Source organism: Misgurnus anguillicaudatus, chromosome 17 (assembly GCF_027580225.2).
Source record: "Misgurnus anguillicaudatus chromosome 17, ASM2758022v2, whole genome shotgun sequence".
NCBI lineage: Eukaryota > Metazoa > Chordata > Actinopteri > Cypriniformes > Cobitidae > Misgurnus > Misgurnus anguillicaudatus.
In genome coordinates this window covers 24,653,266-24,672,748 of record NC_073353.2, presented here as the reverse complement: position 1 = coordinate 24,672,748, position 19,483 = coordinate 24,653,266, and the positions used below count along the sequence as shown (strand labels likewise).

The following is a 19,483-nucleotide window of genomic DNA, read 5'->3' as shown; positions in this document are numbered from 1 at the left end:
AATGTGGATTATATCATTACACTGGCAAGAATATGGTTACACGTAAAGATGCCGTACCAAGTATGACAACAAGTACATTCAACTACTTTTGAAATACGGGATTTTTTTCACTTCTTGAAAAGTAACCGTAGGTGCTAAATAGCACTAAAAGTGGTTCACTGGCTCGTAATCATAGGGGAACCATTTTAAGTGCTATATATAGCACCTATGTAGCACCTGTGTAGAACCATATTGTGCTATATAGAACCATAGTGGTGCTATATCACCCCCAGATGGTTCTTTTTGAGTGCAATTTAGCACAATTTTGTGAGTGTATATTTCTAATTCTGAGATAATGATTTTATTTGTCTCCCATCCCTAAACCTAACTGTTACAGAAAGCTTTGCATTTTTAGATTTTTGTTATGTTAAAGCCCCTTTAGCACTACTAAAGTATTGGGGTCAGTGCTAAATTGCAAATATAATCATGGATGTAGAACATGTCAGGCACACCCGGAAGCCGCACAGCTGTAGACCAATCAGCTTCCTGAACGGGAGCTATGCATTGAATAAATGCCAGTAACACACATTCCTTCTTTTTTACATTCAACCCTAGTAGTTCTTTCCCTCAGAGGCCTCTTTTATCTCAGTGTTTATTTCTCAAGGACATCTGAACAGGAATAATGCACAGCATGAAAATCTCTCTCATCGCTGAAAATAGAGTCAGATCTTCTGAATGCTCCACTAAAGTGGATCGCATCTATCGCAGTGTGCTGCAGTGATCGCAATGAATACATTCTTATGTCCTCCCAAGCATAAAATCTGCCCTCGTTTCACCGGCGAACCGTGCTCTCAGGCTAATGCTAGGTCATTGCTAGTACTGTAGCTTTTACAGGTTAAAGGTCTTGCAGCGCTTATCTTGTAGTTTGTATTGGAGCTAGGTAAGGCATGGTGTTTGGTGAGTGTTACAGCTGTGTGTGCGCATCTGGAGCTTTTGGCCGTTTAAGGTGTGTGCTTTTCATTAGCTTTGCCCTGGGTTTGGCTTTTTTGTAATGGAAAAGTAGTGTTACAGTAGTCAGGGGGGCACATAATTTATTTACCCTACACTACATACTGGCTGCAATGAGTTATGCAATATTGACTATTATAGAGAAAAAGCACAGAGAAATGTACATCTAAATAATTATGTCGTTTAAGTAGCATCCCAAAACCTACTTGGACACTTAGGGCCCTATTTTAACGATCTAAGCGCATTGTCTAAAGTGCACGGTCTAAATCGGCGTGTCCAATGCCACTTTTGCTATTTTAACGATGGGAAAAAATGGATTGTGCGCCAAGTGCATGGTCGAAAAGGGTTGTTCATATTTTCCTAATGAGTAATGGGTGTGTTTTGGGCGTAACGTGCAATAAACCTATGAGAGTCTCAGCTCTCATTCCCCTTTAAAAGCCAGCTGCGCTGGCGCTATGTTTAATTCCTATTTAGATGACGGACTTTGTAAACTGAAAAACTAAGCGGAGGAAGAAGACCACCAGTTTAAGAATAATGTTAAAAATGTGTTGTTTTCATTTTTATTGAAATTTTAATTTTTTTGGATTAAAACCTTTAAAAGACGTTTTCTTTCAGTCATATAAGTACTTTTAACTGCTGTAAATGTATTGATATCCTACATAATCATTGTTATCTCATAAAATAATTAGCAAATATGCAAGAAAAGGTTTGTACTCTAAAAATACAAACAAGAGATAAAGAATTTACAAACACACTGAGAGCCGAAGTTTCAGCACTAGAACAGCGCCATGGGATTTTTACAAAGCATTACTTAAAATATTTCTCATCTCACCATATCCACAGATACAGTGTCATCATGTACAATAAATCCGTAAGGTAGCATTTAAAAACATTTAAAAATAGATGCATTTGTGTACTTATCACTCTACAGGTGAAGCAGCTCTTTACGCCTTCTAACGTCTCATAATCGGTCCTCATGTCCAAGACACTTGATAATAATATTTTACATTCAATCTTTTAATCTTTCATATTTAAAAGCGTTTTTGTGCTGCTGCGCATTCATGTATGTGATAAGCAAACCCGCATTGTCGTCCGGTTTATAGGCGCAAAAAACATATTGCGTCATTGACTTTAGACTTCAGGTTTTTGTTGGTCAATGGCATAGTCTATTTTAGTTGCCTCAAAATAGTAATGCGCCAACAATGCGCTTGAACAGGTTTTCAGACCAGAACGCCAATGTGCACAAAAGGGGGCGCAAATGCATTTGCTATTTAAACAACGTGGCCCTAAACGTGAAAATGATAATTGTGCAGGGTTGAAACTAGCAAAAGACACATGCCAGAATCGGACATGCCAATTTGGACAGTGCGCTTGGGGCGTTGAAGTAGGGCCCTTAGTCACAATGAAATTGAAATGGAATTTTTTTGCAATATTGTTTTTTTTTTTACAAATTACTTATCTGTGAGCTTTATTATTTTTAAAAAAATTCATCTTTAATCAAAAACCCAAATCCCCTCAAAACAATCTCTCTTTACTTACAGTCATATGGTATGGCAGGTGGGCGGGGTCTGGTAAAAGATTACAGCGATTCCAAGTCGGATTTACGTCACCATGGGGAAATAAGGCAATCGCTATTCCGTTTCATGGCAACTTTAAAGGAATAGTTTACCCAAAACATTTTTATTTTTATTATTCATCCATCGTTTACACCTCTATGACTTTTTTTCTGTATAACATGAAATTCTATAACATTAAAAATTTTCATTTTGTTAGTGAAAGTGAATGTTGACTTACAAAAATTTCCATGATTTTACTATACAACTAAAACCAGAAAAACATATTTATTATAGTTTAACCACATATTAACCATGGTCTTGGTACAGTACATTTTAGAACAACATACAATTAGTGATGGGACGGTATGAACATTTCATATCATGATTATAATGACCAACGTTATCACGGTTATCAATATTATCATTGTTTTGTTAAAATGAGATGGAAATGTTCAAAAAGAACTAATACACACACTGAAAACATTTGAACACGTTTTATTTTTGAAAATCACAATTTTATATTCATGTCCTCAAAATTATTTCTGTGGTAAAAAATAATAAATCTGTCTAATAAGTTTACCGTGAAATAATACAATAATTATCCCTTAAATGCCTTCTTGTGCAAAAAAACTATGTTGTATGTGCGCGCCTGCGTCAAACTGATTCTGTCTGGACAGGATTTACTGCGAGTTTTCAAAATTACGGTAATCAAACACGGTGGTAATGATAATTAAATTTTAAACGATAATACTAACCATCAGGGCATTTTATCGTGGTTAATCGTGAAACCGGTATTTGTCCCATCCCTACATACAATATAAGTAAATGTTTAACTTTAGCCTTTTACATTATATTTTAAGCATTAGTCACAGCTACTGAAATTACATAACAAAATATCAGTAATGGCATCTGCAAACAAAATGATGAACTTTTATGGATATAAAGTCAGTTCACCTGAAGTTCACACAGATGCCCTTTGCAGAGTGATTCTACGTTTAGTACAACTCATAAAGTCAAGACACCCCTTCAGGTCAGACGTCCAATTTGGAAACTTGCGTTGTTATCCAATACACAGCCATTCATACAGTACATTTTTAGGTGTGACTCAAGCGTCCAGATACTTTTTGGGACTGATGTGCGTGTGTTTGTGGGAGACTATATATTTGCATGCTTACGTGTGTTTGTTGCCATGTGTATATGTGTCTGTGTGGGTGCGTGGATGTGTGTGTTTGTGTGTTGGAGTTGTGAACCTCAGAGGGAGAAAGCGCTATCACACCTCTCCTACTCGCAGTCTGTCAATATATCAGACTCAAACTCCGTGAACTCTTCTCACACAGAAAACTACTCTACGCTTGTGTTTGTGTGTGCGCACGATAACACAGGAAAAGAGCATGGAGGAATTTAAAAGAGGAGAGACTTTTTCTGTGTTATAGCTCTCACCCCGCTGTGTGTAACCAGTCTCCCCACCGCGCCGGCCCGAGCGCTGCTTTATTTCTCCCCTGTGCTGCATCACGCCATCCCTCCGTCACACTCATCTTTTGCTACTGAGCCAACCCACATTTTCACTCCATCTCTCTCTCTCTCTTCATCTCTTTCTTTCCTCTCAGTCTCTCCCTTTTTAGACATTGAGGTGTCTGCATCTCTATATTGAGGCTGTTTGTCACTGCTGATGGTGACATAATGGTCATTTTTTGTTATGTAGTACCTTTCGAAGTCTTTAACTTTAAAAGAAAACGAATTGGATGCGTTGTTGTAATTATAAAAAGTGTTTGCTTAAAATCGTATATCAGACTTTTAGAAAAATGCTCTGGTCAAGCTCAGTTACTTGCACTTTATTGATTCCCACTTTATTATTCAAACACTGGCAATAAAATTAACATAATGCCTAACAGAATGAAACTTCATGGAATAGAAACACAGTTACTGCTCAGTGAAAAATGAAGAGTCATCTTATATGAGCGTGTTAGCTTGAATTTAAATGTAATTTATTTTAGCCAACGTTTGAAATTTTCTTAACAATTTCAGGATGGAATATGTGAGACAAATCAAGTTATATTACTTACATCATAGATGGTATAAAGCCCAATACGTAAAACCCATTGGACACAAGATAAACCTACAAAATTTTTAACAATTATACTTTGGGGCTGTTGAATGCTTGATTCTGATTGGTTGAGAAATGTTTCACAGGTGTGCATTATTTTTTGATAAACGCACACCTGACCTAGCCTAGCTAACACAATATGGTCTGGGAACCATATGCTAATTTTCTCGTATTTGAGGCGTGGTTTACGAATGCCCAGAGCCGTTTATTGGGCGCTACGAATGTCTATCAAATGCGTCTGTACGTAGCTCATAGCCAATCGTTTCTATTATACCAGATGATGTATGTAGAGCGACATCAATTCAAACATAAGCTGTATATTGTATTGAAAGCAACACATTTTAGTGGCACTGTGACAACCACAGTACAGGCATAATGACAATATGATATTTATAAATATCACTTACCATTTATAAGTTAAATGGACTTCGTCGACGACAATGCCTAGCAGGTTGGTCCTATAAAACTCTGTGGTTATCATGTCTTGCCATATCCAAACCTCCTTCTTGGATATGAAATTGTTTAACACCAAAAGTTGCTCTTTTTTAAATAAACTTTCGTTCAAAACTACTTAGAAACCTGTCTAAGGCTGCATTGAAAAGTAACTTCGCCTCTGTTGCCGTGTTATAACAAATAACAAAACTGCTTCGGTGTGTCGCATAGACGTCGTCATCGTCTTGCTGCCTCCTCCCCGTTCTGTGATTGGTTCCCTATTTCAGGGGCAAAAAAGGTCCATAGTTTCCATGCTAGACTTGCAGCGTGAATAAATTTGCGCGCAAGGCAGCATGGGGAAACCCAGGCTACACCTGACCTGTCAAATGTCTTGCGTTCACACCAGCCGTGGTAGAGGCGTCAAGCGCAAGTGATTTCAACGTTAAGTCAATGTAAAGGCGCGTTTACGTGCATCTGGAGGTCTCGCTGCTCGAATAAGGCATTTAGCACGGCGTGGTAGATGCAAATCCGCGCGAACTAGACGCGCTAATGAAATCTGAACTTTTCCGGAAAATCGAGCCGCGTTAACCAATCAGGAGCTTGCTCTAGTAGTGACATGATTACAGGAAGTGAACGGAGTTGCAGAAGCCCCTCCCATGATGCAAATTTTCGCGCGAATGTCTAGAATTTCACGTGCGAATGAAGTGAGGTAAACTCAAAATGTTCAAGCATCCAACTATGTGCGAATAGCGCATTTTTGCCACCTCTACCGCGTTTGGTGTGAATCCAGCATTAATGTAACCACCAGATCAATATCTGTGGTAACCATGGTATAAGCTAAATAATTGAATCCGTTTCTTTGAATTATTTGAAAATAATGCACAGTTGCGGTGAAACAGCACTCCGCTTTGTGTTGTGCCACATTACTTCCTTGGGTATGCAATTATTTTTAAATAATTAAATGGCTCGTCGTCAATTATTCCTTAATTAAGGGGGTAGTTCCGATCCGAAGCACCATTTACTTCCATAGTATTCTTTTGTCCTACTATGGAAGTGAATGGTGCTTCTGATCGGTTTGGTTACAAACATTTCTCTTAATATCTTTCTTTGTGTTCCTCAGAACAAAAAAAAATCTATAGGTTTGTAACAACATGTGAGTGACTAGATAATGACAGATTTTTTTGGTAAACTATCCCTTTAAAACAGTAAAACAAAGATAAAAATTTGTATAAATGTTTTGTTTGAAAGCTTTTGATTAGAGAAAAGAAGAATGATGTCCCCAGCCCTTAAATCTAACCCTCACAGAAACACCTTGAATACCTCTTAAAGTGCACCTATTTCATTGCTAAAAACATAGTTATTTTGTGTATTTGGTATAATTCAATGTGTTTGCGTGGTTTATGGGTAAAAAAACACATTATTTTCCACATACCGTACATTTTTGTAGTTCCAGATATACTGTTTTCCTTAAACGCTCTGATTTTGTACAAAGCTCATTGATCTGAAAAGCGCTGTGTCCCTGATTGGCCAACCAATCTGTACGTTGTGATTGGCCTGAATACAGGAAATGTGACGCTCCTTACCATGTTTGAAGGATTCCCTTACAATGCAATGCTAACAGGGGTTAACTTACAGGCTGTGAGTCAGAAGCGGGAGGTATTATGATATTGTCTGTCTTGTCCACGTCAACAGGCCTATGAAGTAAACTGTTGCCTACAATCCGTGTGTTTGTTGTAGTCGAAGAAAAAAGATTTTTGTTGGAAACCATAACTCGCGTCATCGTTTCTTTTGGGGTTTGTACCTTTTGCATATCGTTGATATGTACTAATACACACTTACACACCCAATGAAATGTAAAATCGTGAATCGGAGACAAAATTTCTCTTTAATAAATTAAAAATCTTTCAAATTCACCCCTGTTTTCCTAATTTTGATACTGTGAAAAGCAAAAACCTCTTCCATCTTGAAAAATTATTTTATCCCAATATATCAAGACATGATGGGAACATGAAATTAAATGACCCACTCGGTTTCTCACTGCTTGGATTAGCTGTGTAATTGTTCAACCAGACACCAAGCAACTTGTATGGTGACTCATCCTCTCTCTCTTTCCCTCATTCTCTCTATCTCAGCACGTCTGAGACCACAAGCTGTGTTTAAAACATGTTACGATAGATGCAGTCTTGACAAGCTCATTAAAAACCCTTACACCCCCCTGAAAAAAAAATCTCATAGCACGAAACAAAGCAAACAAGTGTCGCTGTGAGTGTGAATCGTACTCGTGTGTATAAGTGTGATGCTTCCCATAAAACTTCCACGGGTAAATGCGTGGCCTGGGTCAGCAGCGTGATGTGTATATTCCGGAAGCGTAATTCATTAATTTGCTGTTTGCTATCCGTCAGTCACCCGGAATAATCCGTCGGGAGGGGCCAGTGCGCTTTTCTCCGCCGAGTGAAAATTGGATTTTGGATGAGCGATCGCGCGGCTTAAACTTCCTCCAGCTCGCTCTCTATTAAGCGCACACCCACCGCGTCACGGCACACTCGCGTCTCGCTGCCAATCTAGAGCTACGACAAATATACAAATATTAATTGAGTATTAAGACGTATTTAAAGGCAAACGCAGGCGTGCAACACAGTGTCTGTTGTACTGCCTAGAGTCATCTTGTGCTTGAGAGAAGCCAACTGAACAAACACAGTCAGCATAACTCACCAGAGAGAGAGAGAGAGAAATACACACCTCTGTGACTCAAAGGAAATGAGCTGGAATTTAGAGCGTCGTGCCCACATGGAGAGAGGAAGCTCTGGAGAGGGGGATGGGGGGAGGTTGACGGATAGAGAAAAAAAGTCAAGAGGAGAGAACAGACCGAAACGAGAACACCAGGGAGACCAGGACAATTCTCGCTGAGATGTTGATGGCGAGATGCTAGAGTTTACTCATCCAATCATGAGCGAGTGGGCAGAGAGGGAGCGTTTGTGCTTCATCAGAAGTGCTTGATGGCACTTAGTAAAAATAACGCTTTGTGTGTGTGTGTGTCTTTCAGCTCCTCTGACTGAAGAGCCCCCCAGGATTCTGTTCCCGTCTGAAAACAAGCTCCTCACCATGGATGTGCAGCTCGGTAAGACCGACTTTTGAGTGTTTGTCGGTGGGGGTGTTTTTAGAAGTCCATATTACCGCAATGTGCAGAGTACACATATTTTATGCATGATACAGGGAGGTCTGTACACCTGCAGAAAGCGTATAATTTCTGTTTATCTCAATGGCATTTTTTAGCTGATGCAGGAATGTATTTGAAAACTGCCTTATTCTGAGTTTTTTTATTGAGCCAATCATCCGAGCCATCACAGGATCACTTTGTAGTCACAGGGAAAATTACATCACAACATTAGCGGATGGCACCACAAGAACGCACACAGCTGTTTCCTATTTTCGGTCCAAATGAGGTTTAAATTATATGTATTATACGATGCGCCAGATTCCCAAAAATCAATCGTGATGAAGCCATGATGAAATTAACACTGTGTCGCTACCCTATATAAAAAGCTGGTGCAATACAAAATATGTCCTATGAGGGATGTTTTTGTTGATTTTATATTGATTTTTTAAAATTGTTTCAATTGAATTCTATTTAGCTAAATATTGCTGTCAGCTAGGGGTGTCACGATTATGAAATTTATGAAATATTAATACACATAACACATATTTATAAGTAATTATTTAATGAATATACACTCACCTAAAGGATTATTAGGAACACCTGTTCAATTTCTCACTAATGCAATTACCTAATCAACCAATCACATGGCAGTTGCTTCAATGCATTTAGGGGTGTGGTCCTGGTCAAGACAATCTCCTGAACTCCCAACTGAATGTCAGAATGGGAAAGAAAGGGGATTTAAGCAATTTTGAGCATGGCATGGTTGTTGGTGCCAGACGGGCCGTTCTGAGTATTTCACAATCTGCTCAGTTACTGGGATTTTCACGCATAACCATTTCTAGGGTTTACAAAGAATGGTGTGAAAAGAGAAAAGCATCCAGTATGCGGCAGTCCTGGGGGCGAAAATGCCTTGTTGATGCCAGAGGTCAGAGGAGAATGAGCCGACTGAGTCAAGCTGATAGGAGAGCAACTTTGACTGAAATAACCACTCGTTACAACCGAGGTATGCAGCAAAGCATTTGTGAAACCACAACATGCACAACCTTGAGGCGAATGGGCTACAAAAGCAGAAGACCCCACCGGGTACCACTCATCTCCACTACAAATAGGAAAAAGAGGCTACAATTTGCACAAGCTCAACAAAATTGGACAGTTGAAGACTGGAAAAATGTTGCCTAGTCTGATGAGTCTCGAGAACATGGACTGCACTGTGCAGGCTGGTGGTGTAATGGTGTGGGGGATGTTTTCTTGGCACACTTTAGGCCCCTTAGTGCCAATTGGGCATCTTTTAAATGTCACGGCCTAGCTGAGCATTGTTTCTGACCATGTCCATCCCTTTATGACCACAATGTACCCATCCTCTGATGGCTACTTCCAGCAGGATAATGCACCATGTCACAAAGCTCGAATAATTTCACATTGGTTTCTTGAACATGACAATGAGTTCACTGTACTAAAATGGCCCCCACAGTCACCAGATCTCAACCCAATAGAGCATCTTTGGGATGTGGTGGAACGGGAGCATTCGTGCCCTGAGTGTGCATCCCACAAATCTCCATCAACTGCAAGATGCTATCCTATCAATATGGGCCAACATTTCTAAAGAATGCTTTCAGCACCTTGTTGAATCAATGCCACATAAGGCAGTTCTGAAGGCGAAAGGGGTCAAACACAGTATTAGTATGGTGTTCCTAATAATCCATTAGGTGAGTGTATATTTTCAAAAACAGAAGAAAAAATCCTAAATTTGAAATTGCTGTTTTGGAGATGTATGTTTTTTTCTTGGCAATTCATACTGTTTAGTTTTGCAGCATTTCTTTAAATGCTGTTTTTCCATTGTATTAAATGGCTTTGCAATGTATCGCGCTACACAGTCAGTCAAAGGGGCGCCATTAGATACTGTCCCGTTTATACAGGCGTTGCAGCTCCCCCTTGTGTTTTTTACAGAGAAATGCAATCATTGCGGTGATCTGAAATCATCACAATGAGGTCAAACAATCACGGTGAGACGATTATTTAATCATTTTGACAGCCTTACTGTCAGCTACAATTTTGTGACTGTGTGCTCCATTATCTGTTTCACGGTTTAGCATTGCATACTGCATTAAAAAACATACTCAGTATGCTGTACTATATGTACTATGGAGTAGCAACCATTCTGAGCATACATTAGCTTGTATGTTCATGTATTTACTTCAGTAATTGTGTTTATATGCAGAAGACATCTACTGACTCACACAACCACACACACACACACATCAAAATAAAACACACATAAAAACATGTTTTAACAAATTACTCTCTTCTGTTATTGAAAAGACGTCAAACTGTTACTAAAAGAAACTCATCAAGAAAGCTCATGCTACGCACTGTTATAGCTCAGCAGCTGTGTGTGTGTGTGTGTGTGTGTGTGTGTGTGTGTGTGTCAACACACAAACACACCAACTGAGAGGAGTTCCCCTGCTAGACAGATAGCTGCTATAGTCAGCATTATGATGTTGTGTTTTTTTTGCGCTCTGAATAGAAGTCATTCAAATAAATGCAAATCCTCTATGCTAATTATCTGCTGTAGTCTTCCAACAATGGTGGCTCCATATGGTGCAGAAAAATTCACTCGGCCCACTGTTGGATGGCACTGTGTGTGTTTAACCAAGCAAGCACATACCTTTATATATGGAGCGGACAGGGACACATTTGTCCGCGCATGTCTGCGAGTCTATTTGCGTGTGCATTGAACTGAACCGCATGTGTGTGTGTGTGTGTGTATGTGGTGGATGGAGGCGCGTCTGTTTGTTTGGCCGGGAGTTTGGATTCAGGCATGTTGGAGACAAGAGCAGATTGGAGCATATTGTAACGACTCTGACCATGTTCTGCCTTCTGAATGAGCAGAAAAAGAGCAGGACACTGTTCATCGACTGGAGACACGCACAGTGACCATATGATTAGTCATTTTTGGGATTAGACGCTGCGTCTTGCAGGGGACTTAGGTGAACTTGAAAAAAGGCAGTGGAGTTGAGCTCTACTGTGTTGTAAATTTATGTACAATGTATGGTGTTATTGAATTTTTTATTTTAATTCAATAGTGTGCTTTAAGTATCACAAAAACTGTAGGACAGACAACTATATGCAGCATAATGACAAATATTTGTATTCATACAAAGTAAAATAAAAATGTGCAATATGAGAGTTATGATTTGTAACCATGTCTGTGAAATCCAGCCTCATAATCTAATTTTGAGATTAGCAGCATCAAAGTTTGATTTCAGTGATGGATTTCACTTTAATTTCAATCTTTAACATGACCTTACTCAGTCAGTATTAAAGATATCAAAGTTATATTTTCACAAGATGTTCTTTACATAATCATTTTGTGAGGAAAACATCAAGTCACAAAATTATTTTCATAGGTCACATTTACGAATACTGACACTTAGCATAGATGCTAGATTTAATTGAATAATTGCGTAATAAAAATGCACAATTAAATATTCAGTTTCTATTTAGTGGGTAAAATGTTTAATATCATATGCAAAGGCAAAATCTTGCAGTTACCAAAATGCACAATTTGTATTCATTCTTGAGTTATCCAGTGAGAGAAAGTGCACACAGCTTTTATTGTAAAATATGTAAAAATAGCTTTTATTGGGCTACTGGTAATGTGAATGTATATCATTTTAAAGCCATTTCCCAAAAGTACAGTTTTCTTGTAAAACCTTTTAATGAGGTTAAAGTTATTGAGTGCAACTTTAGCAAATACAATAATATAAAGTTTAAAAATAAAATAACAGCATCCATTAAAAAAGCAGCGATCAAAGAACTAAACAAAAACAAATAAATCATAGTCAATTTAAACAACATTATTACACTGCTCGCAAAACATTTTGACAGGTATAGTTTAATATTACACAAAATTTAATATTAATATGTCTTTTAATTATATATATGACATTATATTTCAAATCAATATATAAATGTTCTTTACCTTATTTATGAGGTAAATAGCCATGTTATTGTAAAGTGATTATAAATAATGTTATTGTGAAATAAGCCTTTTTAAATAAGCTAACTTAAGCAGAAAAATCTTTGCTAATAAGGTAACACTTTACAATAAGTTTGTATTAGCTAACATTAATTAACAATGATCAATGTAGTTTGTTAGCATTTATACCACGGGTCTGTTGAATGCTGTATTCTGATTGGCTGAGAAATGTTCAATGGGTATGCGCATTAATTTCTGATAACCTCACACCTAACTTGTCCAATGTCTTAAAAATAGGCACTAGAGCACTGTTTGTGGTAACCGTGGTATAAAAGGAATAATTGACTCCGGTCCTTTGAATTATTTGAAAATAGTGCACACCCGCGGTGTAGTGTCGTGCCGCATAGCACCTTGCGTGCGCATTATTTTCTTATAATTCAATAGCCTGTCGTCAATTATTCCTTACTTATTTATCTTTGTTAATTCAATAAAATTTAATGTTAGTCATTGTATTTCAAATAATGTTAATAGCGTTCAATTTACAACCTTCACGCAGCGACTAAACAACATGATTTAATGGAGAGCTGGCGATTTCTGGTGACACGAGCGACGGTGACCGTTGGTAAAACAGGATGGGGTGTGTCCAGTGATACGACAAAGTTGAAAACCTTAAACTTGCAAATGATGAGTGACTTTTGGGAGCGACTACCAATGGGAGTGAAGCGTGGAGTTCACGTCATTAATCTTTCATCAGTTACTGCATTGGACGGTTAATTGTTTATTGTTTAGAAGTGTTACTAGAACAACAAGAATTAGGAACGCCTCCTAATGACCTCACTGAAGAAGACAGGCGACACAAAGCGACAAAGTCGCTGGTGATGTGCACACAGAGTATTAACAGTAACTTTTGTTTTTAACTCATTCCATGTCAGCCTTTTTTTTTAAAGTTGCACGCCAGCATTTTTTGTTAATTTCACAAAAGTTTCACAAAATGAATTCCAGGAACATTTTCTTCTATGAATATATAAACATACAATATATTTAAAATGTAAGCACAGACCCTCTGCTTTTAAACAAACAAACAAAAAATGTTTTATCCTATCTTCATTTGTTCTCTTTTTATTACCTCTCAAATATGGGTAGGTTTCTTTAAAAATACTGAGCAAAAAGCTGAAATGATTGCATTTTTGTAAAGGGCTTATGTTAGAGATCAGTTTTCAGTTGCATGAAACTTTTTAAGTAAGAGTTTCCCTGAGGGAGAAAAAATCCCTGAGGCAAGGGATTTCTTTAAAAGCGTTGCAATCACTGATCTATATAAATGACTGGATTGCGCATAGAATGCTTAAATTAACAGCGTGATGTGAAGCCAGCGCCGAGTTTGAGCGGCCATCTTGGTAATCCCAACCGGCAGAAGGCGTCATTGAAATTAATTGTTACTTCTGGTGTAATTTGCAATGTTTGTGTTTTAATCGGGCAGGATAAGGGATTTATAAAACAACCGTTAATATGAGTGTGTCTGCTGCATTCTGTTAATGACACGGGTATAAATAAAGTTTTTTGACATTAAGGTCAGCGTTATTTCTCTGAATAAGTTTAGTTAACTTGTAAAGATTAGATAATTACAAAACCAGCAAATTGCATGCACATACGGTACAAAGCATGATTCAGTAAATAACTATGTACATGCTTAGGACGTTTGCATTGTTATAATGTACAGGGAGACTTCAGATATAAAAACGGAGACTAGTAAAGTGATGTTTAATCAAATCTGATAACGTCCATTGATTCAATAGAATGTTTGGGCTTACCAATATGGCGGCACGGTGGCTTCACAATTGTGACGTCATGCGCAATCCAGTCATTTATTTAGATCAGTGGTTGCAACAAACTGTATCACCCTTACCTAAGTGTTTATACTAAGTACTTTACGATAGTGTTGTAGTCAAGACCACCTAAACCGAGACCAAGTCATGACCAAGACAGGCCGAGACCGAGACAAGACCAAGACTTTAAAGGGTTGAGACCAGGGCATGACCAAGACAGGCCGAGACCAAGTCACTTTCATTAAACCGGGCACAGACTCTATGAGCTATGAGCAAAACACACACTGTGTTTACAAAGTTGTAGAATTAGTTGATGCTTCAGTTTTTTATAAATTGAGTAAAAGCGCCCCCTAGTGGATAATAGCGGAATTATAGATTACTGTAAAAACTCATTAGGGAAGCGTCATTGGCAGGAAAATGTTTTCTCTTATTGATTAAATAACTCGTCAGTGGTGGGTAAAGAGTTAAACCATTTATTAAACGTGCAGTGTGTAAATTTTAGCAGCATCTAGTGGTGAGGTTGCGAATTGCAACCAACGGCTTAGTCCACTGCTCACCCCTCGCTTTTAAAAAACACAGAGAAGAAGCTACTGTAGCCACCACCGGACAAACATGTCATCTTCTGAGACAACTTAGTAAAAAAAAATTTGCGTTAAGGGCTTCTGTAGAAAATTGTGACTTCCATGTAAGGGGACCCTCGGTGTATGAAGATAAAAAGGTCTCGTTCTAAGGTAATAAACACATAATAGTTCATTAAGAAAGGTCTTTATACACCCCTGATAATATAGTTTTGTATATTATTTTGCATTTCTGTCAAGAGATCCTTCTAAAATTACACACTGCACCTTTAAATGCTGAAACTAACATGAACTAAGATAAATAAATACTGTAGAAATATCGTTCATTGTTAGTTAATGCATTTAATTATTGTTAACATATTGTTAACATATTGTTAACATATTGTAAAGTTCATAAAATATGAAATGTGTGAGTTGCACATACTTCCTACAAATGGTCTAGGAACAATGACAGCTTAAATGGCCAATGACCGCTCAAGATGTCATATAATTGACATGTAAAGCAACCAACCGTGTTTCACTTTGTGCCGCATCATGTTTAGGTGCTTGGATATGTCGCCACAATTACAGACCAGTCTGCAACCACCATCATTCACGAACGTCTCTAAGGTTTATAACAACAATAGCAAACACATTAAAATACCTTGCATACTTTTAAACATGCAGCGTTTAACCAATCTTGATGAAGCATAAAGCTTTCTTTTTTGATCAGACGGCTTTGTGTTGTTTCTGGCGGACCGTTAAAGTTTGTGACACTCACATCTCCCGGAAATCCTGTATAATTTAACCGATCAGAGGACGACTTCGACATCTGTTGAATTGTTTCCAGAAAAGAGTTCCATATCCATCAGACGTCCAACCAACAGTATGTGGGCCGAGACTGAGACTAGGTCGCAGGTGACATCTAAAGGAAAAAAATGAGTGACAGATGGAAATTAGCAAAAGTGATTGTGAAGCAAGGGAGAGCATTAAAAATGAAGGATGAGGTTCTGGGAAAGGGAGACGGAATCCTGAGCTGGTGGAGGAATTTTTAATGCTTTTAGGACGTTTCAGAGGGGAATCACTTTTGGCTGAAGACTTCCTGCAGAAATCCTATTGGACATGCAGAGATATAGACACACTCTCACACACATACAGTTTTATAAGTATATAGCAGCTATTGCTGGTCTAATACTAGTTCTTTCAAGCCTTTAGATGCTAATGTGTAATACTATGTGATATGTATGATGTATACGGTCATTACTTTGCCATAAACATGCTTATTATGAAAGATGAGCTATCGAAATCATTTTTCATGCTCTCTGTCGTAGATGTGGAACAGATGATGATGTGAGAGGATTGGATGATGGCACGATGAGTGAAGGGTAGAGAGAGGGAGAGATAGATAGACTGCGCCATGTGTGAACCTATCACTTCCAGACATTATTAATGGCAATGGGGACACAGCGCACACACCTGAGAACACACACACAAACACAACTCAAATATCACCGACAAACAAATAAAAGAGGGGAAATCTAGCGAGATGAAACGAGAGATATAAAAGAGAGCGAGCTGACTCGTATTCAACATGAAAAGAAAATATTGTGACCTTTCTTGTCCTGTCTCTTTATGTCTGTGCAGTCGCCATTCCAGATGAATTGATCGAATGGAACATATGCTGGAAGGACTTAAGGCTAAGATCGCATTTCTAAATCAAATTGAAACCGTATTGAATGCATTGATCTAAATTGAACCGATGGGAGTTTGGGGTTTGGCACAACACGGGGGTGAATAAATGATTTGCAGTATTTTCGTTTTTGGGTGACCTATTCCTTTAACTGAACTGAAAATAACAATTGAAATGGCTTCACTGTATGTCTTTGCTTTTCTTCCTCCACAGGAAGAACACACAGATGGCACAAAACGCACACACACACACATTAACACAGAACTGAGAAGGATTTGTGCAGAGGTATTCAGAGAACACTTCTTAATATTAATCACCCTTTCCCAAAATAATACAGTTGTTGCTAAGCAACCATCGGAGAGATAAGGGCATTTCTCTAAATAAACATCTCAATTTATTATTGGGTAAGATTGGACACTGATATCCTTAAAGGAACAGAGCAAAAACGGTTGATTTGGAAAAAAACTGCATTTCCGTTGTTGGGATTTTGTGCTAAATAGCCCAGAACCAGATATTAGCAGTTTACAAGCCCATTTTCAGCTATCAGGCCGTGGCTGTGGATTAAATGATTAATTTTTTATCCCTGTTCATTCAAATCTAATCTTTGTTTATTAAACTTTGGTATGTAATGCGCAGCAGGCGAATGAGAGATTGTAACAGCCAATGAGCGGCAAGTAGTTAATTAGCCGATTCACATTTTTGATCATTTTGTCCTGGGCACATTAAAATTTTCTGTTCAATTTGAAAAAGAGTGAGAGAGACCAATAGAGGAATGACTGGACTTAATAAGAGAAAACTATCTTATTCTTTATTCTCAAGTTTTCACTTCAGACTCCTACATTTTGGGTCCACAAGGGCACGTTTTAATCAAGCATATGTGCCTATTAGAGTCATCATGACCTTTCATGCTCTAGCAGTTTCTAAGATGGCCTTTAAAGGAATGTTTCAGGTTCAATACAAGTTAAGCTTAATGGACAGCATTTATGTTCATTACCACAGAAAATAATTGTCGCTCATTCTTTAGTTTACATTTATGCATCACATTTGGCTGACGCTTTTATCTAATAAAAGTTACAGTGCATTTAACGTATACACTTTATCAGTATTCTATGCATTTTTATGCGGTTTGGCTGTTCATTTACACGACCACGGCGTTTAGGGGTCTTAGGCTACGTTTACATGGAAACGATCTGAAAAGAAAACGCAAAAGTGGCGTTGCGTTATCACTTTTTATTCCGCGTTTATACAAGCGCATTGAGGAGGAAATCTGTGTGATACGGTGACGCAAAAATGTGTGATATTCGATGTAGTATGCACTCCAGGCGGCTAGGTGGCAATGTGACGCACTGACACACAACACCACCAAGTCCGCGCACCTGCGTACAGCCTTCTTCCGTGTTCTCCCAGGTCTCGTCCAAAGCCGTCTGGTTTCCCGCCGACGAAATTGGTGCATCAACAATTTGATGGAGGTAATTAATGCACCTTCTCTGATCAGTAATACTAGCTGGGAATATTTCGTACAACTGCTGGAAAGACTTGTATATTTATCAGAGGTGCTATGACAACTTGAAGGTCCGACGTATGGAAATAATCAGACATGTTTGTTGTTATTTTCCTGAACTGGCATATGCGTGTGGTGTAAACGTGTACACGAGGAGAGCCACCGTGAGCAGACTTTTGCGTTTTTACTTTAGATGGGAATGTGAGGGTAGATCGTTTTTAAGATTTCCACTCTTCCAAAATATTTTTACGTTTTCACCATCAAGCGTTTTCGTGTAAACAGGTCCTTAAAAACACAAACTTTTGAAGACTGGTTTCAAAGTGCATGTTTGATAACGACGCCTTGTCATCTCCGTGTAAACCTTGCAAATGTGATGATAACGGTATCATCATGCGCATATGTTCTAAAGGCATGCGCAAGTAAAAACAAAACATAAATGGCGTGTTCTTAAACGCTCAAAGTTTACAACAATTTGGCGCTTTACACCATATTCTCACGGGGCGTCAGCATTAACAGGTGGCGAGGCCAAACATTTTTAACTGAGTGGACCTCTGTAAAAAAGGGACCTTATGCCTACTCTCAAATTACATCATTTTACAATACAGAAGTGGTTAAACAGATTACATTAAGTCTTTTTAATCATGGATTGAATAATTTTTGGATCAGCAAAAAAAAAATTTGTAAAATAAAATCAATAGAATAAATTCAAGAAATGATGAAAATAGAAACGAACAGTTACATGTAACAGTATTATTTAGGAACATAAATAGATGCACTTATAAATATATAAATATAATTAATCTTTTTAATGCCACAGAAGTGATTTTTCTTTTGTCTTCTGTTGTTTGATTAACACAATGATACAAACATAAACAGATTTCTTGAGGGTACATCACTTAAGACGGAATAAGCACAGATCAATATACTGACACACATCTGAGTTCTTTCTGAACTGTTTGCGTTCATTTTAAAGGCGGGGTGCATAATTTTTTCATAACACTTTGGAAAAGGGAGTTGGGCCGAGTACCAAAACACACTTGTAGTCAATCAGCAGTAAGGGGCATGCCTACTAACCGACATCGTTGCCTGCGTATGTGTGGGGCAGGTCTATCAAAGGAAGGTCCAGATTTTATTGGGAAAGGGACGTGTTTGTTTAGGTAATTTCAAATTTCAACGCTGGCTTTCAGAGATCATGCACCCCGCCTTTAAGACATAATTTTTATGAAAATACTTGCAAACACTGGTATTTAGAAATAATTTTGTGTATATGTGACATGTCAAGTGCAGAGAGATTCTGTGTTTGCGTGCTTTTTGAAACGCACGTCTCCATGCGTGTGCTTATGAGTGTGTGTCCATTTGAGTATGTATGTGCATCTGTGCGCACAGAAAACAGCTCACTTAAACTTATTTTTGCGGTCAAATTGTTTAAAATGGCTTGAATGTTAACATTATTATTATAAATGATTACGGGGTGGCCCTTATGTAGCCACGCCACTGGGGTTAACACTTAATGGAGGGCATGTCTGACATCCAATCACAGTGGACCACAACAAAAAGGAGGCTTTTGTTTTGATAGCTATTGGACGGCGGTTTGGTTTGGTTGCGTTAGCGATTGCTGGTGTAGCTTTAGTGTTACCCACCGCAATGATGAATCTTTCCTCAATTTATATGCTCCTCTGTTTTCCCATCTTGCATAA

At 38.2% G+C, this 19,483-nt stretch overlaps 1 protein-coding gene across 8 annotated transcripts in view; it reads left to right on the top strand.

Annotated features, from left to right (window-relative positions):
* Positions 1-19,483, top strand: part of il1rapl1a (interleukin 1 receptor accessory protein-like 1a) — a 191,069-nt gene that overhangs the window by 139,776 nt on the left and 31,810 nt on the right. For all 8 annotated transcript variants that reach the window (XR_012358352.1, XR_012358353.1, XM_055214892.2 and 5 more), the window contains one exon: positions 8,123-8,197. Coding sequence is in view for 6 of the 8 variants with exons in the window: in XM_055214892.2 (XP_055070867.1) it covers positions 8,123-8,197 (75 nt within the window). In the remaining 2 variants the exon portion in view is untranslated. The remainder of the gene's footprint in view (positions 1-8,122; positions 8,198-19,483) is intronic.